Source organism: Physella acuta, unplaced genomic scaffold (genome assembly GCF_028476545.2).
Source record: "Physella acuta isolate Inbredline_101_S28 unplaced genomic scaffold, ASM2847654v3 ptg000247l, whole genome shotgun sequence".
NCBI lineage: Eukaryota > Metazoa > Mollusca > Gastropoda > Physidae > Physella > Physella acuta.
Window position 1 is genome coordinate 278,427 of NW_026731766.1, and position 27,296 is coordinate 305,722.

General features: G+C 39.1%; 2 protein-coding genes across 2 annotated transcripts; both read right to left on the reverse strand.

Annotated features, from left to right (window-relative positions):
* Nucleotides 1–9,753: 9,753 nt before the first annotated feature.
* LOC131938552 (uncharacterized) lies at nt 9,754–14,193 on the reverse strand. Its single transcript, XM_059296627.1, has 6 exons — nt 14,168–14,193; nt 13,933–14,057; nt 13,208–13,366; nt 12,387–12,443; nt 11,155–11,302; nt 9,754–10,084 (listed from the first exon to the last, which is right to left on the reverse strand). The coding sequence occupies exons 1-6, from the start codon at nt 14,191–14,193 to the stop codon at nt 9,754–9,756; spliced, it is 846 nt and encodes a 281-aa protein (XP_059152610.1).
* A 5,141-nt stretch (nt 14,194–19,334) lies between these two features.
* On the reverse strand, nt 19,335–25,755 carry LOC131938539 (uncharacterized). The gene is made up of 5 exons (XM_059296609.1): nt 25,677–25,755; nt 24,002–24,328; nt 23,207–23,310; nt 20,650–20,858; nt 19,335–19,847 (listed from the first exon to the last, which is right to left on the reverse strand). Exons 1-5 carry the CDS (start codon nt 25,723–25,725, stop codon nt 19,385–19,387), a joined length of 1,152 nt encoding a protein of 383 aa, XP_059152592.1. The 5' UTR covers nt 25,726–25,755; the 3' UTR covers nt 19,335–19,384.
* Nucleotides 25,756–27,296: the final 1,541 nt, after the last annotated feature.

Consider the following 27,296-nt stretch of genomic DNA (forward strand, 5'->3'; position numbering starts at 1 on the left):
ACAGACAAACTACAAGCATTTTTTTACTACAGCAAAACTACAAAGAAATTTTTTACTACTGAGAAACTACAAACATTATTTTGTTACTACAGAGAAACTACAAGCGTTTTTTTTACTACAGAGAAACTACAAACAATTTTTAAGTACAGAGAAACTACAAACATTCTTTTGTTACTACAGAGAAACTACAAACATTATTTTGTTACTACAGAGAAATTACAAACATTATTTTGTTGCTGCAGAGAAACTACAAGCATTTTTTTTTACTACAGAGAAACTACAAGCCTTTTTTTTTACTACAGAGAAACTACAAGCCTTTTTTTTGTTACTACAGAGAAACTACAAGCATTTTTTTTTACTACAGAGAAACTACAAGCCTTTTTTTTTGTTACTACAGAGAAACTACAAACATTTTTTAACTACAGAGAAACTACAAATATTCTTTTGTTACTACAGAGAAATTACAAACATTATTTTGTTACTACAGAGAAACTACAAACATTATTTTGTTACTACAGAGAAATTACAAACATTATTTTGTTGCTGCAGAGAAACTACAAGCATTTTTTTTTTACTACAGAACAACTACATAATTTTTTGTGAATGCTTTAAATTTTTTTATATTTTGTTTTACATTTTTTAGAAACCGTTTTCATATTATTTAACTGCCGTGTATAACGTTAAGGTATAGCCTCGCTGGGTGTTTGATTAAGGGGGCAGTATCACCCAGACATTTGAAAATTGACGAAAAAATTTGCCAAAAAAAAACTATTACACATACACACATAATTGTTTTACCATAATAGTAATTAATAAGGAGCTATAAAACAGCACATAAAAGAAAGTTAATGTATGATGCAAACATTTTTTATAAATATTTTAACCAAAAATTTTTTACAAAGTAATTTGTGGCTGCGGTTTTCCAACATTTAGGCCCATCCTGCTGAAAATACATTGGGGGATGCATAACAGGATAGCCTATCGCTGGAACTAGAACATATCCATTGTGGCAAATTTTGAAATTTTTGGAATTTTTCAAAGTCAGACCAAAAAAATCGAACTTAGAAATTTTCTAAAAAATGTATCCCTTATAAACGCAAGGAAGGTTTATACCAAATTTTAAGTACTTTATTTATGGTTTCGGAAAATTGTTTACAAAAAAATTCAAAATGTAATAAAATATTAACAAAATATTTTTTTGCAAATATGTTGCTATACATATACCCTACAATTTATATACTGTATTATAACAGAAGAAGCGTTACTACTGCTGTACAATTTTGACATATGTATGTCGAATAGTTTTTTTTGTGTAAATATTTTTGTTTTCCTCCCTTAGTCTGGGTGATACTGCCCCCTTAAAGCCTTGAGATTTTTTAACCATCCTTCGTTTATTTTAAAAACATTCCTTTGTCTTTATCTTTAGCAATATGTGGGAAATAAGGACAAAAAGGTTGGGGGGGGGGGGGGCGGGGGCTAGAACATCGTTTACAACACTTGTAATTACAATTAATCCCAGGACTTTATTAATTTTTTTTGTTCAATGTTTCTCAATTATTTTTTTGTATCCGTATAAAACCGAATCCACGCTTTCCGAAGTTGACTAAAGTATACAACATAACATTGACAAATCTGAATGTAAAGTTTTAAAATAGCTTACTTTGAAACAATAAACTACATATAAGTTTCATTTATTTGTAATTAGCTTACCTTTCAATATAAACATGTAGAAAAAAAATCACATAACGACCTACTCCCCCCCCCCCCCCACCATACTACACACACACACACACACAACTAGGAAGTAACCTAAAATTATTCATCACATCACGGTTAATTAACATTTTTATGAAAAATTCATTTCGATTACGTAGAGAATTTTTTTTCTTTAAATATTTTAATTAAATGCCCAAGGTATCGGGTACATAAACCAGGTGAGAATTGTCTTTCCTGATATCCCATCTTCACCTGGGCCGTACATTCAGTTGTCCCGCCTGATTTCTCACCTTCATCTATGGTGTATATTCAGTACTGATTATAATTTCATTATAAAATTCCATCGAGACAAAACAATAATTAACAACTCATTGAATACAGTTCATTACGAACTCAAACCAGCTTAAGATGTGTCATATTAAAATAATTTTCTTGTTTTCTTTTCAGAACCAACATGAAATTTCTAGATTTTCTGATTGTTAGTCTTGTTAGAGTGACGGCTTCACTCCACCTCAGGACGTGTGAAGTGCCGCAGTATGTGTTGAACAGCAACCCCAACAGCTACTACGTGTACTGGAACAAGAGCAGCACATCAGCTCTCGACTACCAGCTGAACTTCTGCCGCGCGCGGTGCCTGAACAACCAAACCATCCACTACAGTACGTCCGACTGTGATTCGATCCTGTGCGCACCCTGTCACTGCACCCGGCCGCAGTGTGAGGTGTACGGGGTGTGTTGTCCAGACGTCTCCGTCCCAACCACCCCCCTGGTGTGGATGACTGACGATCCTTACCCGTGGCCAAGCGTAGAATTAAATGCAGGAAAGAGAAGTCAAAAGACTGAAAGAAACCCCAAGCTGGGATGTGATAGCGGAGGGTCTGTAGAGCTCCGGGAATATCTTTATGTTCGATCGTGTCCCACGAGCTGGGATAACACTGAGACAAGCCATCTTTGTGAGGATGAGTTTAGTGTAGATGAGACGACCATAGACAGATATGCACGTGTTGTGGACAACACGACACATGCAGTTTATAGGAACATACACTGTGCTGTGTGTAACGGAGTCGTAGAGGTTGGTCATCTTTTGGTATGGTTTTTATGTGGTTTGACTTTCCTGTTATAAGTTAAGGGGTCGTTGTATTTGTGTTTGTATTTTAACGTTGTGTTTGGTCATGTTTGTATTTATATTATATTGTTTCGCTAGAACAGATAACATGATTTGAAAAGTTTTCATTTAAACTATTACACCGATAGATAGAGCGCTAAGCCGAAATTCTTGAGTTCGAATCCGGGATCAAGTCAGTAGGCCATCCATGAGTCCACCTAGATCCGATGGGTACCTAACTCACATTAGGGAAAACAAAAGGCGACTGGGCATAGTGCTGATCACACTATCCCTTAATATGAGAGGTCCATGAAACAGATGAACTCTACTTCATCTGCCCCATGTGTCTTGAGCACGAATGGTAAAAGATGATTATTTAGCCGATGCAGTAAGCATTCAAATTTAAAATGCGGCCTCCTTCATCTCATCTGTTCTTTCAAACTTTTTCACCGGGATGGCGGTGGGTACTGGTAAAAGTATATATATATATAAATTCTATTTTGTTCGGGTTGGGGGGTCTGCCCCCCCCCCGCCACCCCTGGAGACCGAGAGATGCCTGAGATAATTATGCTTCATAGAGTAACTACAATATAGTTAACTTGCTGAACGAGGAGATACAATTGAATCTGGTTAGATAATTGTGTTAAGGAAGTATCCTTCGGTCTCTCTCGCCTTAGTCCGGAGTGCATCTTTATAAAACCATTTCAGTCAAACAACTTTCGCTTTCGTTTTCTCATTTACCCTCAACATCCGAAATTTTTCCCCCAGCACACAACGATGCTGCTACCACTTCAGTGTAAGAACTTCATGACAGTGTACCGGGCTAGAACTCGAGACGAAATGTTGAGGTTAATGTTGATGAACGATCGCGTGTGTCGCGTCACTCAAGAACTTCCCTGGCCCGTGACGCTGGTGGAGTGCCTCCCTCCCCAGTACGAGTAAGTAATCACGTTACCATCGCTACCCTTGACCAGACACACTCAACTGAGAAAAATAAAAGCCTAGCCTAGTCTAAATGAAGGATTATGGTACCAAATGAGAAATGTTCAATATAGATATCGGCACATGACCAACAGTACTGTTGTAACTTTTTTCAAAATTCTTAGTTACTTTTAAGTATGTCGTAAGTACAATATAGAATTTGTTTAAGAGAAATAAATCCAGTGTTTTAATTTTATACACATTAGAAGGGCGGTTATTTTAATTATAAAAATTACTCCTAAATCACAAACAATGAAAGGAAAACATAGTGACAAATGATTTTTGCATATACATGTGCTCCAAGACTTTACCCCGTCTAATTTTTCTCAACGACCCAAGCGTTCAAAAAAGTGGAATTTTGTTAGACAGTATATAATAGTTCTATCTTGAAAAATTTCTAGCTCTTCACAATATATATATATATATATATATATATATATATATATATATATATATATATATATATATATATATATATGCAGGCCTAATGTGATAAGTGACTGTGACAACCGACCATCAACCCGGCCCATAGACCCAGATGTTGTACAGGCATGCAGTGATCTTGGAGGATACAGCTATGTTGTTGCCACTAGGACTAAACAACCAGTTTATTACAGGAACCTCTTCTGTGCAATCTGTAATTTGGTGAGTACCCGGCGATGTTACATAAAGTTGTAATATGTTGGGTACCCGGTTATCTTACACCAGCTTGTAATTTGATGGGTACCCGGTTATCTTACACCAGCTTGTAATTTGATGGGTACCCGGTTATATTAGACCAAGCTTGTAATTTGATGGGTACCCGGTTATATTACGCCAAACTTGTAATTTGATGGGTACCCGGTTATCTTACACTAGCTTGTAATTTGATGGGTACCCGGTTACATTACACCAAGCTTGTAATTTGATGGGTACCCAGTTATCTTACACTAGCTTGTAATTAATTGTAAATAGTTTATTGTTTTAAAGCTACCTAAACTATTGCCATCTTTAGGAGAGCTACCTAAATATTTTTTTTCAAACTACCTAAGCTACTTATCTCCATCTTTAGGAGATCTACATAAATATTTTTTAAAAGCTACCTAAACTGTTACCATCTTTAGGAGATCTACATAAATATTTTTTAAAAGCTACCTAAGCTATTTAACTCCATCTTTAGGAGAGCTACCCAACGAACTTCCTCGAAGATTGTGACTGTGTTGACCCACTAGACTGGAAGAAACCTGCGGCCTTCTCTTTCCTCCTAAATTTCCGAGAACATGGTTACCAAGACGACTGGAAGTTTCCCGACAGCGCTTGTTCCCATGACGAGTGGCCTGCCCCTAATGTAAGTAGTCCTAGCTGTTAGCCAGAAATAAAAGGGTAATGATAACGCTATGTAAATATTTTCAAAAAACTTTCTACATTAAACTGTAAATATGCCAAAATTAAAATTGGAAACAAAAGCATCTATTAACGATATACATTTAATTTTTATTTCGATTTAATAGTGTTACAGATATATCTTAGAATACTTTATTATATTAATTTAATAAGTAACGATAAGATAAATTTGTAATAGTGTTACAAATATATCTTAGTATACTTTATTAAATTCCAATTGACGACAATATTTGTACACAGGGAGATTGTTTAGCTCTAAGCTGCCAGCCAGGGAAACAACTCCTCAACAAAACCTGCAGTACAATATTCCCTGAGATCACAGGCTTAGGATACAACTTACGGCTGTGGCTTTTACCAGTGGGGAACTCGAGTGGTCTACAGATGGTAGCGAATGAAGCTGTCTTAAAGGAAAAGGTTTGTATCAAGATTTGGTGAGTAAACGTTACATCTTACATTACTTATCAGAAAGGTCCGATATCGGACTTTTGCTACGGATTCGCTTGATAAATTTTCCTCTGAGTCTACTCAGTTTTAATAAATACCGGGTAATAGTAGGCTGTTAAAGCATATTAATCTAGAAAATAATTCAGTTGATGTATTTTTGAGCATACATCTTACCAGACTATCCCTTTACAAGCCGAGGTAACATAAATAGGTGAACTCTATTTCACCTGCTTCATGGGAATCCGAAAGTAATATTAACTTTCTTCTTTTAGGTTTCGGTGTCATTTTAAGTAGTCAACATTCGAGTAGTAGACAAATAAGACAGATTGTAATCAAATTGTGATTTTCCTATATAATGGTGTCTAGAAAATCTAGTTGGACATTGAATTAAGTAAACACTTGTGTAGTTTTTTTTTAATTATACTTAGAAAAAAATGTTTCAAGCTTACATTGATAATGACTAGGCCTATTTCAGCTGAAGCACAGACTCAGTGGCCTGTTTGAGGAGCTGTACATCCATCTTGGCGTGGTCAGACAGAACGACACAGAAGACATCAATGTTTTATCTCCCTATGTCGTCTGGTTAGACGCCAGAGTTATAGCTAACATGACTTTGCGCAGGGACGACTTCGAAACACAAATAGCCAAATTGTTGTTCAACAACACTATACAAATAGAGACAGCAAACACGTCTTATACATTAATGGCTTTAACAACTTTTGGTGATTTCAATCTGCAAGTGTATCTACAAAAAACGTTTTGTCGGGTTAACTGTAGTGAGCTTTCCGTTTACCAGTATAATTTTACAGTCAGGTCGGATATGCAAGAATTTATGACGTCATTTCTCAACATAACATCAGAGCCCGACTGTGCTTTGGTCGCCTTCCACCCCACGGACTACGACATAGACATTGTTTATACAACTCTCCCACCCAGCGTTACGGTCAGTGTTAATCTGAATGTTACACGACTCAACTTCACTCAGACTTCAGAGCTTAACATGATGGAAATAGACGAGGACAACAAACTAAAAATATGCTACAAGTTGTTGGACAGAAAACTTAGTGAAACTATTGGTACACGTTACCTTCAAGTAACCATCTCTCACAAGATACAGTACGTGCTGTCGTATCTGTGTCTTGGTGTGTCCATGCTGTGTTTGGCTGTGACTTTGATGACGTTTTTACTTTTCCAAGTCCTCAGGAACACAGTAGGCAAAAACAACATGTTTTTAAGTGGGAGTTTGTTATTGGCTCAAGTCTCGCTGTTTCTTAGCTCAACAAGGTACCAGATGGCAAAATCCTTTTCTCATTTTTAATACAAAACGTTTATCAGAATAGCGTATAAATATAAATGTTCTTGAATTATTATATTAGTTTTCTATTAGTTTTCTGCGTAATGAATAGACTTTATTTAAAAACATACAGCTTACTATATATCTATTACCATAAAGGTTAAATTTTTTTTAAATCTTCAAAAACAAGTTTTATTTCATTTTTTTTTAAATTTACCTTTTATTTGTATTTGTAATTACGTCTTTACATTATATAATGTTTAACACGTCAACTTTGTCTGCTAGTGTTGGATCAAGCGTCTTCTGTACCACCATTGGCGTGTTGACCCACTACCTCTGGCTGTGGATGTTCTCTTGGAGTTTTATTTGCAGTTTTCACATGTTTAAAGTTTTCGCTGCCAAAACCAGAAACTCCTACAGCAGTCTCAGGAAAGATAATCTACAATTAGTGATGAGAACAGCTCTGTCTTTTCTTGGGCCACTGGTTGTCGTTCTTGCGGTTATTGGCTGGTACACAGTCCGCACTGAAGGTGTTAGTGTGGGCTACGGTGACTCGAGATGTTACATCAACTCAACCGTCGTCGTCGGTAGGTTATGGTAGGCCTTTCATGTTACATCAATTCACCTTTTTTATGTTTGTACGTTATTATATGACTTAAAAATGTAACTTAAACAGTATTTTTGTTGGTAACTGAACCACGTCATTGACGATAAGAACATAGATATATCTTTTGTAATTACAATAAATACTGAACTCGATAAAACTTAATCATCCATAATATTCACGCTAGCTATATCAATGCAGCTGTCTTTTTTATTTCATCGCTGCACATCTAAACTAAATGTGAACTCGTTACTTGGATTTTTTTTAAGTACTTGCTATACAAATCTTTCTCCAAACTTCAGGACTAACCCTGATCATGCCTCTGTCTATCATCACGATGTGTAACATCACATTTTTCCTCATCACCGTGTGTAAAATCAACCACGTCATCAAGCTGCGGATGTCCGAGAACACCAAAACAGACAACCAAAATTTTCTGGTTTACGTCAAACTCTCCTCCATGACGGGGGCTTTCTGGGTCATCGCCATCTTGGCTGAGGCCGCTGATCTGGACGTTCTCAGGTTTGAGTCTAAAAAATCTCACTTACTTAACTTAATCCTCATCACTCCCTGTGGAGTATAGGGCAGCAACAAATCTCCGACATTCCACTATGTCCTGGGCGAGAAACTTTAGTTCATGCCAGGTCTTGCCAGTAGCCTGCACCTCTTCCATCCCTCTCCTCCGTGTTCTCAGGGGTCTTCCTTTCTTTCTCTTTTCAGGTGGGTTCCACTTCAGCGCCATGTTGGACTAATGCATTTAAAATCTATAACGGTCAATATTTAAAATTGCTTGGAAAAAAAGCCCAATTCGATTTTATTTGAGATATACGGATTCTTTATTAAGTTAATAAAATGAAAACACTTCACAATGAATAAAAACGAAAGTCTATCACATTCTTTCTTTAGAAAAATGATGTAAATGTAAAGCTTTGCATATTAATGTAAATAAAATGTAGCTAGCAAATTTTTTTCTACATTGATGTGATTCGCGAAACTTTTTGTAAAAATCACATTGTTGTACTTATCTGTGTAGCCTCATTAAATAAGAGACCGCGTTCTCATTAGAAATATAAAAATATTGTGAAGTGATGTGGTTAGACCATAGATGGTAAAAAATTTGTTACGTATAATTTCAGGACACCGCATTTACACGTAAAATATTCCTGTTGAACATCAGAAACATTTTACTTTCAGGTTTGTGTCAACTATTCTAAACGGACTTCAGGGTGTCTTGATATTCCTCTCCTTCACCTGCAACAGGAGGGTTTTGGTGTTGTACATGAACTACATCGGCCACCAACGGCCTTTAGAGCCGGGAGTGGACTCACAAACCGGAAGTAGTTTCGCTAAACCAACAACTAAGATGACCTAGGCTGTATAGCTACACCCACCCACAGATGTAGAGAAACAGCTAGCCATAAATTAAAGTTTACGGATATTTTACGTCGCATTTTTTTTTCTTTTTACTCAAATTGACATTTTGAAAACTGAATAAAATGTTGCAGTATTTTATTTTTTTAATTGCTGTGATAATTATAAAATACAGCAAAAACTACAGCAAAAACTAACGCAAAAATAGGACATCGATCCCAAAAAATAAAACACAGTGTCTGTGAAACATTTGATTCTCTAGTTATATTTTCTCAAAAAAAAAAAAAACAATGTGATTGACAATGTGCTTTTGAAATAATTGTTTCGGTGCCTTGGATAATTCTATTCATTGTATATGTACTGTATATATTTTTAGAGCACAATTTTCTGAACTCCAATCAATCGCATCTCTTTGTTTGATCCTTACCACAGTTAAAGGTCTTTAAAAGCTTTACTATTTTAATTAAATTAGTTTAAATAGATCCCTTTTGATGTTCCACTATTTGGTACTTGTATGTCCAGAAAAAAGGTATTACAATATGAAACTCTTGTTACTAATTTGTGTCAAGTAATCACCTGGGCTTACTTATCGGCCTCTCGAACATTCACCTTTTAAAAACTAACAAGTCTTATTTTACAAAATTCACTAGTGGAACAATTAGTGCAAGCATGAAAACTAGGAGAAGTGTGTTTGAGTTTTACTGAAGTTACTACTGAGAGCGGTTGGTGAAAATTGTACAAGATCAAATTTTAAATATAAATATACTCGCATTCATTTTGATAACCTTCAGTTACAAATTTAAAATGTTACATCAAGAAAAGGTCTTAACATTCGTCTTAAAAAAACAGATTTGATTATTGTTTTGTCAGCCTTTTCTTGACTTCCTCCACAAGAGAGCTGACCTTGAGTTTCCCCCTCTGGTTCACATCGATAGAATCAAAAAACAAAACACGATCTGGTGTCACGGCACCGTCTTTTCCTCTCTCAGAGACAAGCCTCTTCACGTCCTCTTCCGTCATGGAACTTCCGGGAACCAGGACCACGCATGCGCAGATAATCTGCTCGGTTTTCTCGCTGGTGACTGGTACAATGACAACGCTGTGTACACGAGGATCGTCCCTGATGTATTTCTCTATGTAGGCGGGGTAGACGGTGGAGCCTTTGTGCTGAATAACATGGTCGTACCTGCCTCACATAAAAAAAAGTATTATATAGGTACAATCAGAGGCGTGGCGAAGGCGGGCGGTGGTGCGGACCGTACTGGGTGACACCATTTAGGGGGTGACACCAATGCAAAAAATTGCAAAATGTTCAGAGGAAAATGCCTTTTTGCCAGTTCCTAATAACAGACTATGGATAAACATCGTTACAGTTAAGTCTGCAGTGATTAAAGCTTATTAGCATACATGAACGCATATGTGGCATATATTTGAATTATAGGCCGACACACACACACACACACACACACACATATATATATATATATATATATATATATATATATATATATATATATATATATATATATATATATATATATATATATACACTTAATTTCTTTGGGGAAGGGGTGATACCACGAAGTGCCGCACCGGGTGACACCCGACGTAGCGACGCCACTTGGTATAATAACGGCTAGCGCCTTAGAACAAGAGATAAAAGGCGTTAATCTGGAGAGTAAAATTAAGCATTCCGCATATTACCATGTTCGATGGAGTTATGGGCCATTATATTTCAACATTTTCTCATTAACAATTAGTTGGAGACGAAACTAAAATTTAGTAAGATGATTTGCATTGCTGTCACATTCAACATGTTAGTATTTAACGTATCAAGTTTCGATTCCTTGTGACTAAACCAAATTTATATAGCGACTCACGACCTCTCTATTGGCAAATAAACCCAAAGTTAGCGGGCTATTTGTTTGAATAATCAAAATATTTTAATTAAAATTTGTAACCGTAGAAATCCATTTTTAAATTTGAAACAATGCAGCTGAGTTACTTTAAGTATTTACGTGAATTAGCTTTGGTTGACCTAAAACATAAACATAACTTTTGATCCATTGTTTACCTTCAAGCGTAAACGTGTCCTAAACATTCTATACCTGTAACCATAAACGATTGACGTAATTTTGGCTCAATGTCTTCTTGACATGGCTTTAAATTCTAATGAGAAAACAAATCTTTAAAAAAATAACAAGTTCTGTTAATAAGCGTTGATTACATGTGTTAATTAGTGTATATTTATCTGACCTTTGAAGCACCATCAGTTGACCCTTCTCATCTAAATAACCGGCGTCACCACACACGAACCAACCGTCTGCTGTTATCACAGAGGTGTTGGCGTGAGGCTGGGCCATGTAACCAGAGAATTGGCCAGGTAGTTTAAACAACAGGCGACCTGAGGAAACAACAGGTAGTTTAAACAACAGGCGACCTGAGGAAACAACAGGTAGTTTAAACAACAGGCGACCTGAGGAAACAACCGGTAGTTTAAACAACAGGCGACCTGTAGAAACAACAGGTAGTTTAAACAACAGGCGACCTGAGGAAACAACAGGTAGATGAAACAACAGGTAGCTGAGATAACAGGTAGATGAAACAACAGGTAGATGAAACAACAGGTAGATGAAACAACAGGTAGATGAAACAACAGGTAGATGAAACAACAGGTAGATGAAACAACAGGTAGATAAAACAACAGGTAGATGAAACAACAGATAGATGAAACAACAGGTAGATGAAACAACAGGTAGATGAAACAACAGGTAGCTGAAACAACAGGTAGTATAAACAACAGGTAGTACAAACATCAGGTAGATGAAACAACAGGTAGATGAAACAACAGGTATTATAAACAACAGGTAGTATAAACAACAGGTAGTATAAACAACAGGTAGTATAAACAACAGGTAGCTGAAACAACAGGTAACTGAAACAACAGTTAGATAAAAACAACAGGTAGCTGAAACAACAGGTAGCTGAAACAACAGGTAGTATAAACAACAGGTAGTATATACAACAGGTAGATGAAACAACAGGTAGCTGAAACAACAGGTAGCTGAAACATCAGGTAGCTGTAACAACAGGTAGTATAAACATTAGTTAGTATAAACAACAGGTAGCTGAGACAACAGTCGGCCATGGGAAACAACAGGTAGCTGAAACAACAGTCGGCCATGGGAAACAACAGGTAGCTGAAACAACAGTCGGCCATGGGAAACAACAGGTAGCTGAAACAACAAGGTACATATGTATAAAAACTCGACGAGTTGATTCAAATTTCAGGCAACATGTTTATGACATTTGATGAAAGTTATGACTTTACTTTTAGGCTCAATGTCGCTTTTAGAAACAAATTACTATGTAAAAAAATTTAATTGGAGTCAGATTTTTTACAAAGTACAATCTTGGATGTTTGTTTGAATCGTTTGAAAGTAGATAACCTAGTGTTACATCGGTCATCTTATAAAAGATCTGATTACCTGGAGTACCTGGGGCCAATTCCTTCATGTCATCGTCCACAACCTTCACCTGGGTACCTGAAACACAAAGAGTCAGCGCCTAAATAAGCCGAACTTTTTACACACATTACCATTACCGATTGGTTCTCATGTAAAATGAAAGCGAAATCTTACCTTTACTAAACATGAAGTAAAATATCAAATTTAAACAAGACGCACCATGTAAAATGTCACCTTTACACAAGACACGCCAGGTAAAATCTCACCTTTACACTAGACACACTAGGTAAAATGTCACCTTTACACTAGACACGCCAGGTAAAATCTCACCTTTACACTAGACACACTAGGTAAAATCTCACCTTTACACTAGACACACTAGGTAAAATGTCACCTTTACACTAGACACACTAGGTAAAATGTCACCTTTACACTAGACACACTAGGTAAAATGTCACCTTTACACTAGACACACTAGCTAAAATGTCACCTTTACACTAGACACACTAGGTAAAATGTCACCTTTACACTAGACACACTAGGTAAAATGTCACCTTTACACTAGACACACTAGGTAAAATGTCACCTTTACACTAGACACACTAGGTAAAATGTCACCTTTACACTAGACACACTAGGTAAAATGTCACCTTTACACTAGACACACTAGGTAAAATGTCACCTTTACACTAGACACACTAGGTAAAATGTCACCTTTACACTAGACACACTAGGTAAAATGTCACCTTTACACTAGACACACTAGGTAAAATGTCACCTTTACACTAGACACACTAGCTAAAATGTCACCTTTACAGTAGACGCATCAGATAAAGTCTCACCTTTACACAAGACACCACAGTTAAAGTCCTCGTAGTCTGACAGTTGTGTCAGGACCCGGTAACTGACGGACACGGCCTCCGAACTTCCGTACCTGAACACAAGAAGGTCGGCGGCTTCAAAAAACATATCACAGAGTTTTTTGGTCAGGGGGTAGCCAGCTGGTGTAGAGAGGTTATATTTAATAGGTAGTCAACTGGGATAGAGAGATGCTATATTTAAAAGATAGCCATTTAAGTTAAAGGGGTTATTTTTAAAAGGAGTCTGAGATAATAGAAATGTATATAAGACAGAGGCGTACCGAGGGGGTGAGGGCGGGGGGATACATATGTCCTTGGGCGCCGACCTTAGGGGGCGCCAAAATGGGTTGGAAAAACAAGTTAAAATCTCATTTTAGCTGCAGTTTTGCATTATAAATATAAAAAATGTATTAGGGGGGGGTGCAAATGAAAACTTTGAGGGTGGGATGCAAATGGAAAGTTTGAGTGGGGGGGGGGTGCAAATTGAAAATTGAAAGGTTGTTCCCCAGGGGAGCGCCAAATTTAAAGTTTGTCCCGGGAAGGGTCGCTACGCCTCTGATATAAGATAGTCAGCTAGTGTACAAAAGTTATGTCCAAGCTATAACGAGCTAGAGTAGAAAAATACATTTTGAGTGTATTAAAAGCTGATTCTACTTCAACATCCATTTCTGTATTGTATTAGATTAAAAAACAATCAAGGTGAGTACCTATTAGAAGGACATCTAACGGTTTTCTAGCTACGTCTGTCCAGTGTTTCATGATGCCAGTGACGTCAGGAGGGGTGAAGAAGGCACATCGGACCCCGTCTGTCTTTAGTATATCCACTGATAACCTACAACACAGATATTGAGGTCATGTACACCATAGGTCATGTACATCATAGATCATGTACACCATAGGTCATGTACACCATAGGTCATGTACACCATAGGTCATGTACACCTTAGGTCATGTATATCATATGCCATGTACACCATAGGTCATGTACACCATAGGTCATGTACACCATAGGTCATGTACACCATAGGTCATGTACACCATAGGTCATGTACACCATAGGTCATGTACACCATAGGTCATGTACACATGACACACCGGACCCCGTCTGTCTTGAGTATATCTACTGATAACCTACAACACAGATACTGAGGTCATGTACACAATAGGTTTATAGGTAGGTCGTGTACACAACAGGTCATCTTTAGCAGTGGCGTAGCGAGGGGGCGGGGGGTGCGGGCCGATACCATTTACGGAGGTGACACCTAGACAAAAAATAGCAATATATTTACAGAAGATTGATAATTTCACGAAATTAAATGATTAATAAGAGTGAATTAAATAGTCTATTAAGTATGCTACAGTATGGTTCTTATTAATTAAAAAAAAACTGTGACATTTATTTTTTTATTTTTATCATTCATACTTTACTTTGAGGGGATTGGTACAGTAACTTCCCTTTGTTGACCTACCTGGCCAGGTCAGTCGGCGTGTGCCAGAGGTCAGGCTGGACACGGGTGTAGCCGTCCAAGATGTCCAGCAGGGAACCAACTATCCACGACCAGGGGCAGGTGATGTACAGCCTTTTGGTGGAGACAACGTCTCCAGGGACATAACCATCTGTAAACACATTGAACATGGGTTGTTTGCTCCTGGGCTTAATATTAGACGGTATGGTGTGTTTTAAATTTTAAAATTAAATAATTTTTAATTAAAATTAGTTTTTAAAAAATACATTATTAATGTAATAAAGAGTATCAAACAAAATATTCAATACAACACTTTATTCAATCCAGCCTTGCCTATGTGTATTTGTAGATCGATTTTTTTTTATTTTTACCTGAATTGATTTCTTCAATATAACTTCGGTGTGTACGCATGACAAGCTTGGGAATTCCTGTAGTACCGGAAGTAGAAAGTATTGTGGCCAGATCCGTTTCGGTGACTTCTGTATCCACATATGACTTTGGGTAAGACTTTAACATCTCTAAAAAGTTCGGCCCGTTTTCTGTGGTTAAAAACTCTTTGTTTCAACATACACTAATGTGATCGAATTGTTTTAACTTACAACAACTTGTAGCCACCTACCCGTGTCTGATACCTACCCTTCTCGGTCACCTACCCTTGTCGGGCACCTACCATGTCGGCCACATACCATGTCGGCCACCTACCATGTCGGCCACATACTATGTTGGCCACCTACCATGTCGGCCACATACTATGTCGGCCACCTAGCATGTCGGCCATCTACCTCTGTCGGCCACCTACCCGTGTCGGCCACCAACCCGTGTCGGCGACCTACCCCTGTCGGCCACCTACCCCTATCGGCCACCTACCCTTGTCGGCCACCTACTCCTGTCGGCCACCTACCATGTCGGCCACCTACCCCTGTCAGCCACCTACCCCTGTCGGCCACCTACCCTTGTCGGCCACCTAACATGTCGGCCACCTACCCGTGCTGTGTCTTGAGACAACAAACAACTTCTTCAGAGTCGGGGTTTCAGAACTGTTCACCTCTCCAACTAGTGACCCGAGCTCTAAACCTTGCGCGTGCTTCTCAACCTCTGACCAGGTAAGGTCACCACACTCACGACGAAGAATCAAAAACTCAGCCATACACCTGAGGGGAAACGATCCAACGATCAAGTCTTTGCGCTGGTCAATGGATGGGTCTTATATAAACAGATATCACTACATACAAAATCTAACCATAAAAACCACAAACTTCCCAACAATCACAAGTGTTATGATTGCGCAACACAAAATTAATTAGGAGCGAAAACATTACGTACGTGTTGATGACATGCTGGAAGAAATTGGCGCCATCTTCCGTGACCTCTACATTGACCACAACGCCCCCTGCCAGCAAGATGCCGATGTTGCAGACGACAAGTTCCAGACTTAACGAAAGTGAGCAGGCGACGACCTGACCGTGTCGTAGGCCTTGGTCGTGGAGAATGTGGGCAAACCTAGGGGGGTGTAGGTGGTTAGATGTGGTTAGATATGGTCAGATGTGGTTAGATGTGGTTAGATGTGGTTAGATGTGGTTAGATGTGGTTAGAAGTGGTAAGTTGTGAAAGGTGTGGTTAGATGTGACAGGTGTGACAGGTATTTTATGACATTTAAATATCTAATTTAATTTTCTCCTACAAAAACAATCTACCACCATCAGCCCACAGCATAACAACTCCATAACAACTCCCCACAAGACAAGTATGTATAGCTCCCAACAAGACTATGACAACTTACAATGACAACCACCTACTTACAAGCTAGCGTGTATAGCTCCCAACAAGACACTGCTTACACCAATGACAACCACTTACCTACACGCTAGCGTGTATAGCTCCCAACAAGACAATGCTTACACCAATGACAACCACTTACCTACACGCTAGCTTGTATAGCTCCCAACAAGACAATGCTTACACCAATGACAACCACTTACCTACAAGCTAGCGTGTATAGCTCCCAAGCACCGTATGACATCTTGTTCAACCCGTCATCATAGAAGACAAAGATCTCCCTAAGAGGGTCGTCTTGACATATCTGTTTGAACCTTTCGTTGAACGTCTTCTTCATCTTCACGCTACAGACATTCAACATTATACAACGCGACATCATCATCTCGCTACAGACATTCAACATTATACAACGCGACATCATCATCTCGCTACAGACATTCAACATTATACAACGCGACATCATCATCTCGCTACAGACATTCAACATTATACAACGCGACATCATCATCTCGCTACAGACATTCAACATTATACAACGCGACATCATCATCTCGCTACAGACATTCAACATTATACAACGCGACATCATCATCTCGCTACAGACATTCAACATTATACAACGCGACATCATCATCTCGCTACAGACATTCAACATTATACAACGCGACATCATCATCTCGCTACAGACATTCAACATTATACAACGCGACATCATCATCTCGCTACAGACATTCAACATTATACAACGCGACATCATCATCTCGCTACAGACATTCAACATTATACAACGCGACATCATCATCTCGCTACAGACATTCAACATTATATAACGCGTGTTCATCATCTCGCTACAGACATTCAACAATATATAACGCGTGTTCTTCATCTTCACGCTAAAGACATTCAACATTATCTAACGCATGTTCTTTATCTTCACGCTACAGACATTCAAACTTATACAACAAATCTTGAAATTTAAAGGGAAGTAATCAATAAAATTATGTTTGATTTATACCTGTGGAGTGGTTTCCCATTTAAATTGAAACGCCATAGGTTGTTATAATTGTTATTTTTTTTTTAAATAATAATAATTAAATGACTTCACAACTTAAAAGTTGTGTTTTAAACTTATGCGAACAATGATCTCAGTAGAATGTGGACAGTAAAAAAAATCTGAATAATTGTTATACATAACCTACAACAAGTACTACCTAGCTATAATTGTGTATTTATCCTGTGTCCCACATTGCTTTTGACATTTAATAGGATTATTTCAAATGTCAGAAAAGTAACTAACTTTCATATATATTCATTTTCAAAAATCGTATAAACACAATATATATTTATCAAAAAGTATATGAAAAAATACTGAAAAAATTATCAAGCTAAAAATATCCTAAGACCCCGAACTTACCGTGTCAAAGAAGAGCAGTAAATAACTATAACAGCATGTTTTTTATAAATGTAGGTAATGTATTCGCGTTCATTGGCCAAAACAAATTTGTAAAGTCATCTAGTCCGCTATTTAACCTCCTCGTGTCAAAAACCTGGTAACTCGAGTCACTTTCTCTCACCAGGTCACTAAGATATTTTATCTATAGCTCCATTAAAGTTGCGATGCTAATACCGAGTACTTTTGTTCGGCTAGTATTAGATTGCTTTTAGTGACAAAAACTGCGACAATTTTGTAAAAACATAAACGCGATTTGTCTTTAAAAATAAAACTAAAGGAAAAAAAATTATCAACTAACATACAATCCCACATGATTTTAAATTAAAATATTAATAACAAAAAACATCCTGAGAATAGTCGATGGTTAAAACATGTTTGCGTTGTATTTTATCACAGTGTCGTAGTAAGCCACAATAACAGCTAACGACAGGAGGTCGACGTGGTCGGGTCGGTTAAGCTCATGGGTGCTGAACCGAACTGTCTCGAGTTCGGGGTAGATGAGGCTCTATAGCTGGGGACAACAACTCATCATAATCAAACAACTGCTACCTAGTAGTTTTTAATTGCGTTGGGGGGGGGGGAGACCACTAGAATATAGAAAGAAGAAGAAAATACTATGGTATGTTTTAATCAAGGTATATTTAATTAAACAAGGACAAAACGAGACTAACTTGAGAAAGACGACTTGGTTTTGAGAATTAGTGAATCACCGACGAAGACGACTTGCCGCAACATATCCCGCTTCTCTATACACCACTAGACCCTGGCTGTTACACGCCTCTCTATACAACACTAGACCCTGCCTGTTACCCGCCCCTCTATACAACACTAGACCCTGGCTGTTACCCTCCACTCTATACAACACTAGATCCTGGCTGTTACCCGCCTCTCTATACACCACTAGACCCTGGCTGTTACACGCCTCTCTATACACCACTAGACCCTGCCTGTTACCCGCCTCTCTATACACCACTAGACCCTGGCTGTTACCCGCCTCTCTATACACCACTAGACCCTGGCTGTTACCCTCCACTCTATACACCACTAGACCCTGGCTGTTACCCGCCTCTCTATACAACACTAGACCCTGCCTGTTACCCTCCACTCTATACACCACTAGACCCTGGCTGTTACCCTCCACTCTATACAACACTAGACCCTGGCTGTTACCCGCCTCTCTATACAACACTAGACCCTGGCTGTTACCCGCCTCTCTATACAACACTAGACCCTGCCTGTTACCCTCCACTCTATACAACACTAGACCCTGCCTGTTACCCGCCTCTCTATACACCACTAGACCCTGGCTGTTACCCTCCACTCTATACACCACTAGACCCTGGCTGTTACCCGCCACTCTATACACCACTAGACCCTGGCTGTTACCCTCCTCTATACACCACTAGACCCTGGCTGTTACCCGCCTCTCTATACACCACTATACCCTGGCTGTTACCCGCCTCTCTATACACCACTATACCCTGGCTGTTGCCACATCATACCCCCGTCGCTGTGTACAACACTGGACCCTGGCTTTAACAGGTCTCTGTTGGTGTAGTAGAGCCGGTAACAGATGGCGCCGGTGACGATAGGCTCACAGTGCTTTCTCTCGTTGACGTTGTACTTCTTGAACCCGTGGTCCGTCATCATGGAGAGCAGCTTCAGCTTGGTCGGCAACAGCACCCCGTCTGGGTTCATCAGGTGAATCTCCATCCCGATCTGGCTCACCTGCGACAGGTGGTTGTTGGCGATCAGGTGAGGCAGGACGGTCCAGGTGGCGTTCTTCAGGTCGAAGTTGACCATCTGGATGTGGGACACGTTGTGGTCCAGCAACTCGACCAGGTCGCTCCAGGGCAGGTAAACTCGGCCGTCTCGAACGGCGCGAGTTTCAGCGATGCCGAGTTGGTAGAGGGTCACTTTGTTGGACCTGGTGGGAGAAGACATGGGTCACGTGACAATGGGAAGGGTTGGTTTTGTTTTCTCTTTGTAACAACAGGGCATACATGTTTAGTGTCTGCAGGATGTTATTTTCAGTGGAGGACATTTTGTTATTTACAAGTAGGGTGGGCTATCTGTTATTTACGTCTAGGGGAGGGCAATCTATTATTTACGGCTAGGGGAGGGCATTCTGTTATTTATCAGTAGGGAGGAAATTTTTCTTTGACGAGTAAGGGGGTCATTCTGTTTTTTACGACTAGGGGAGGGCATTCAGTTCTTTATGACTAGGGGAGGGCATTCTGTTATTTACGACTAACATTCTGGTATAATCAACTAGGTGAGACTATTCTGTTAATCGCAACAAAGGCAGGGTATTATGTTTTTTATAAACAATATTCTGTCGTTCACAACCAAGAAAAATATTCAAGAAAATATTCAGCGACTCTCGACCAAGGAAAATATTCTGTAATTGACGACAGGCGAAATATGTAATCCACGATCACGGGGCGACTTTTTTTTATTGACAGTTTGAAAACATGCTGTCATTCTCAACCAGTGGAAGGCACTCTACTATTTACTAGATCCAGGTAAAACTTCGCTAGAATACATTTTTTAAGCTCTTAAAACTTGACGCTAAATTAATTATCTATTATAAAATATTGTAATATCTAATAAACGATGTATATCACTTAGTTTGGTTGTTTTAAAGTATATATTCCCTATTTATAATTAACACTTTACTCCTTTTTAATACAATCCTTGACCCTGGATTTTTTTATTTGCACTCTGACCTTTTAACCCGGATGGAGTCCACCTTGTCGGGGTCAAACACATGAACTTGACATTTGTACATCTTAGAGACCCGCTCTTCAAACACGAAGTCAACACTAGCGCCGAATTGGTACACAATGCACGGCTGTTTGAACGCCACCAATTTGTCCCTACACACCTCCCACAAGTCCGACACGTGACCTATCATAAGCATCTTCCAGCAGTAGGTCTGTGGGGAGGGGGGGGGGTTGTGTAGGTTAAACTATAGGTCTATGGTAAGTGGTAAATGTCAATAAAACTATTGGTCTATGGTAAGTGGAAAATGTCAATAAAACTATTGGTCTATGGTAAGTGGAAAATGTAAATAAAACTATAGGTCTATGGTAAGTGGGAAATGTCAATAAAAATATAGCTGTATGGTAAGTGGGTAATGTAAATAAAAATATAGGTCTATGGTAAGTGGTAAATGTCAATAAAAATATAGGTCTATGGTCAGTGGGAAATGTCAATAAAAAATATAGGTCTATGGTCAGTGGAAAATGTCAATAAAACTATTGGTCTATGGTAAGTGGAAAATGTCAATAAAACTATTGGTCTATGGTAAGTGGAAAATGTAAATAAAACTATTGGTCTATGGTCAGTGGGAAATGTCAATAAAAAATATAGGTCTATGGTCAGTGGAAAATGTCAATAAAAATATAGGTCTATGGTCAGTGGGAAATGTAAATAAAAATATAGGTCTATGGTCAGTGGGAAATGTCAATAAAAATATAGCTGTATGGTAAGTGGGTAATGTAAATAAAACTATAGGTCTATGGTCAGTGGGAAATATAGATAAAACAAGTTGTCAAAGGGAAACAATCAACAGGTTAAACAAGAGACCGACCATGGAAAACCTGGAGACGTGACCTGGAGACGTGACCTGGAAGAAGACACCAATAAGATTGGATACACCTGGGGACGTGACCTGGAAAAAGACACCAATAAGATTGGATACACCTGGAGACGTGACCTGGAAGAAGACACCAATAAGATTGGATACACCTGGAGACGTGACCTGGAAGAAGACACCAATAAGATTGGATACACCTGGGGACGTGACATGGAAGAAGACACCAATAAGATTGGATACACCTGGGGACGTGACCTGGAAGAAGACACCAAGAAGATTGGATACACCTGGAGCCGTGACCTGGAAGAAGACACCAATAAGATTGGATACACCTGGAGACGTGACCTGGAAGAAGACACCAATAAGATTGGATACACCTGGAGACGTGACCTGGAAGAAGACACTAATTAGATTGGATACACCTGGAGACGTGACCTGGAAGAAGACACCAATAAGATTGGATACACCTGGAGACGTGACCTGGATGAAAACACCAATAAGATTGGATACACCTGGAGACGTGACCTGGAAGAAGACACCAATAAGATTGGATACACCTGGAGACGTGACCTGGATGAAAACACCAATAAGATTGGATACACCTGGAGACGTGACCTGGATGAAAACACCAATAAGATTGGATACACCTGGAGACGTGACCTGGAAGAAGACACCAATAAGATTGGATACACCTGGAGACGTGACCTGGAAGAAGACACCAATAAGATTGGATACACCTGGGGACGTGACCTGGAAGAAGACACCAATAAGATTGGATACACCTGGAGACGTGACCTGGAAGAAGACACCAATAAGATTGGATACACCTGGAGACGTGACCTGGAAGAAGACACCAATAAGATTGGATACACCTGGGGACGTGACATGGAAGAAGACACCAATAAGATTGGATACACCTGGAGACATGACCTGGAAGAAGACACCAAAAAGATTGGATATACCTGGGGACAGTTGGCGAGACTAGCCCAGGACAGAGATGCCTTGAATTCTCTTGTCAGCAGCCTATGCCCCAGGAGGGGCGAGAGGCTAACCTAACCTTACGTATTGGTAGAGAGGATATGTAAACTATGCTATATGTCTATGGTAAATGGAAGGTGGAATATGGGCCGTCGTGGCCCAGCGGCTAGACTGCTAACCTGAAAGTCTGGTGTTCGAATCCGGATTCAAGTCAGTAGATGTCCCTGAGTTCACTCAGGTCTGATGGATACCCAACTCACATAAGGAAAACTAAAAGCGAGCATAAAAAGCCAGGATATAAAACCCCTAGGACATAAAACCCCAGGACGTAAAACCCCAGGATATATAAACGAAGAACATACACGGTGAATTTAGACCTAACACGTCCGTCGACTTGATGAATTTAGACCTAACACGTCCGTCGACTTGATGAATTTAAACCTAACTTACGTCCGTCGACGAAGAATTTAGACCTAACACGTCCGTCGACTTGATGAATTTAGACCTAACACGTCCGTCGACTTGATGAATTTAAACCTAACTTACGTCCGTCGACGAAGAATTTAGACCTAACACGTCCGTCGACTTGATGAATTTAGACCTACGTCCATCGACTTGATGAATTTAGATCTAACTTACATCTGTCGACTTAATGAATTTAGACCTAACTCACGTCCGTCGACTTGATGAATTTAGACCTAACTTACGTCTGTCGACTTGATGAATTTAGACACAGTTTCAGTGAAGACTTCTTCTTGGTTTAACATTTTCGTCGCTTTCTTTCGCTTCTTCTTCGTTCTTCGCCTAAAGACTTATGATTGGAGGAAAGAAGATAGTTGCTCGTTTGTTGAAAAATAAAGATTTATTTACATTAATCAAAAAAGTACTTTTACAAAACGAAGTAGGCCTATCGTGTTTGTTTGTATTCATTTTCTACCTAACCTGTAATGAAAGAGTCTCTACCAATTTTTCCGACCCCTCCCGATCCGTATTTATCGCACACACTCGAAAAATGTATTTAGCATAGACCTCATTAAGCTTTTAATTAAACCAGATTAGCTCCATAATCTATTTAAAAATAAATTAGGATGAAGGTTCGACTTCGGTTAATTAATGATAAAGACAGCGAGTGGCTAAAGGCTAAACATTTCATAAGATTAGCGGCTAAATAACGATATTTTAACTTGAGTCTTAGCCATAGCTCAAGCTTTATTTTTCGTTCAATGATTTACTTGGTGGCCAAGTTTGATCTATAAGATTCAATGATGGCCAATATTGATCAATTAGACTTAATGATGGCCAGTATTGATCTATTAGACTTAATGATGTCCACTATAGATCTATTAGACTTATTGATGGCCAATATTGATCTATTAGACTTAATGATGGCCAATATTGATCTATTAGACTTAATGATGGCCAATATTGATCTATTAGACTCAATGATGTCCACTATAGATCTATTAGACTTATTGATGACGATGTATGACGTCACCTCTCACCTGTTGTCGTGATCTCCTCCACGTCACCTGGCTTGTGCAACTCTTTCGCGATATCATTCGCGCGTCGCTTGAGCATCTCCATCATCATCCGGACGTTGCTTCTCCTGTCCGGGTACCGGGAGAGGTCCTTGATCCCGTCAGCCACCCCGAAATCGTTCTCCACCTCCCAGCGGCTTTTCTGCGTCGGGTCGAAATCCCGGGATGACCTTTGTTTGTGCCAGTAGCTGTCCCACTCTCTGCGAGGCTCGGGCTTTCTCCGTGGGCGGAGGAAGAATACTAGCAGCATACCCGTGCAGATGAAGAATATAAGACACTGGTACCTGGGACCTACGGTTGAAAAAAAAAATCGATAAATGTAATTCTCTTCATGGAGGGACCATGCGAGACACCACCGCCACGTATGCTCAGCAGGCTATATAGCTACCACCCCCACCCCTCACGAGTCTGATGAGCTTTGGTTCAGGCCGAATGTTTACAATCGTAGAGCCCGGTCGAATAAGTGACGGCTATTAAGGGCAGATAATTTAGTATTTAAACGATTTGAAATTAAGGGGAGGTAACAATTTCTGCTTGATCTTTTCATTGTCGTCTGTTACCTGTCTTCACAGACGGCTGCTTTCACGCGAGGGTGGGGGGGGGGGGGCAGGGGGGGGGGGGGGGGTGGTAGGGTACAATTTACAAATTATGAATTACTGAAAAACAGAAAATAAAACAACTAAATAGCGGCGTATGCTACGCCGCGGGTCGGCTCGTGGAATTTATTTTTAAAAATTCAAATAATAACTTTTAACAATGGAACTAACAAGACATGCCCTTATACGAACCACTGGTGCGAAAAATAGACAAGAGTTTAGTGTTGTGGAGAAGGCAGCGTTACCGACTACTTTTGGCGCACCCACAAGTAAGCGCCCCCCCCCCCCCTCCACTTCCAAACTCTCTCCCAACAATCTTCATCATAATTAGAATCTTTAATTAACTTAAGTCACTTTGTCCGTCTGTCGAATTTCGTAACTCAATATAACACAGTTTTAATACAGCGATTTATTATTTACAATTTAATTAAATGCTAAATTAATCATGAAAATTAATTTGAAGATAAATATATTCAATAACAAAAAAGGAGAATACAGTATTAAATTCCCTATTCAGACTTAATGATTTATAGGGCACACGAATTTGATTTCGTTGGTTAGGTTACTTGACCTCAGTACATCAAAGGGGGATAATCAGCACTATGCCCAGTTACCTTAACGTTGTTTAGGTACCCATTACAGCTGGGTTGGCCCTACAGTCTCGAGTCCCGACCTATATCGGAACGCGAGACCTTGAGGCTGGTAGTCTGGTGCTCTACAATTTGACCACCCTGCTCTATAATCTAGTATTAAGTACTGATGAAACTTTCATTATTCAGTTAAGCTTAGCATCAATCAGATTGAATTAGAAAGTTCCTGTTCTGTTGATTGTGAACTGTGGTCACACAACCACCCAGGTGTAGCAAGGCCTTACGGAATCGAGCTAACTGATCAATCACAACATAAAGACTAGAAAAAAAAATCTAGCACATGATAGATTTAATTTAACAATGAATTGAATTTATCGGGAGAGGTGTTAAAAGTAATCTTTAGATGTATAATTAGAATAATCTCTAAAAATTTTAAAATAAAAGAGTCTTTACTTATGCATTGCATGATATGTTTGACTTTTTGTAGGATTATACGCGCCATTTTGAAAAATGACGTATATCTCTACTTCCGTTCAACACAAAGTGTGCCGAAGTTAAATTTAGAATTGAATCTATTTATTTATTTTTCAAATTTCCGATGACAATCTGCAACAGTGTTTTATAATGTCTTGTGTTTGAATGTTTTCACAGTTTGGAGTTATTTTTAGGTGGTTTTGTTTGATTTGTTGTTATGTTTCTGATATTTTTCGAGTGATAATTAATTGCCTTTCTAATATGAAATGCTTTAAAATTAAATTTAAAACATGCATGTATACTTTTTTTCAGATAAAAATGAGTAGGCTAGTATCAGTAGTTGGTTGAATCTGGTTATAGACAACCATTTTGACTTAACATTGCATGCTGTATTTTCGTTATATAGGTTTTTTTAAGCCCTGCCGTTCTTTAAGATATTTTTCACGGGGTGGGGGGGGGGGGACACTTGAAACTTTCTAGGAGGGGAGGGGAGGACAGTTTGCGCGAGACAGACACTTATTTTAAAGTATAAATTTTCTATGCTATTTATAAATTATTTATTTTTCTAGTTTGGTTCTGAGCGGAGGAAGCGGTGGAAAAAGAGATACATGAAAGAAACTCTTGTTGAATCTGAGTTTTAATTATAGGTTACCTGAGATTTAGTTAGAGGTTACTTGAGTTTTAGTTAGAGGTTACCTGAGATTTAGTTAGAGGTTGAGTTTTAGTTAGAGGTTACCTGAGTTTTAGTTTGTACTTAACTGAAATTTAAGATTGTAAAGTAAAGTTCCCTTTTCAAACCTGTCGGTCTATGGGGCAGCTGAAATAGAGTTCACTTGTTTCTGTGATTACGGCATATGAAGAGATAGTGTGGTCAGCACTATGCCCAGCCGCTTTACTTTCCCTAACGTGAGTTAGGTACCCAGTCCAACTCACTACCGCTAGACCACTCCGTCGAATTTTAGATTGAGCTTACCTGAATTTTAGATTGAGGTTGCCTGAGTTTTAGTTAGTTTTTGTTATAGGTTATCTGAGTTTTAGTTAGTTGTTACCTGAGTTGTTTTAGTTATATGTTACCTGAGTTTTAGTTAAAGGTTATCCGAGTTTTAGTTATAGGTTACCTGAGTTTTAGTTTTAGTTATAGGTTACCTGAGGTTTAGTTAGTTGTTACCTGCTTTTTAGTTATAGGTTACCTGAGGTTTAGTTAGTTGTTACCTGATTTTTAGTTATAGGTTACCTGAGTTTTAGTTAGAGATTACCTGAGTTTTAGTTTCTTATCTGCGTACCACCCCTCCACTCTCACACACCCACTCTCACATACCCACTCTCACACCACCCACTCTTACACCACCCACTCTTACACCACCCACTCTCACACCACCCACTCTCACACCACCCACTCTCACACCACCCACTCTCACACCACCCACTCTCACACGCCCACTCTCACACGCCCACTCTCACACGCCCACTCTCACACCACCCACTCTTACACACCCACTCTCACACGCCCACTCTCACACCACCCCCTCTTACAAACCCACTCTTACACACCCACTCTCACACACCCACTCTCACACCACCCACTCTCACACCACCCAC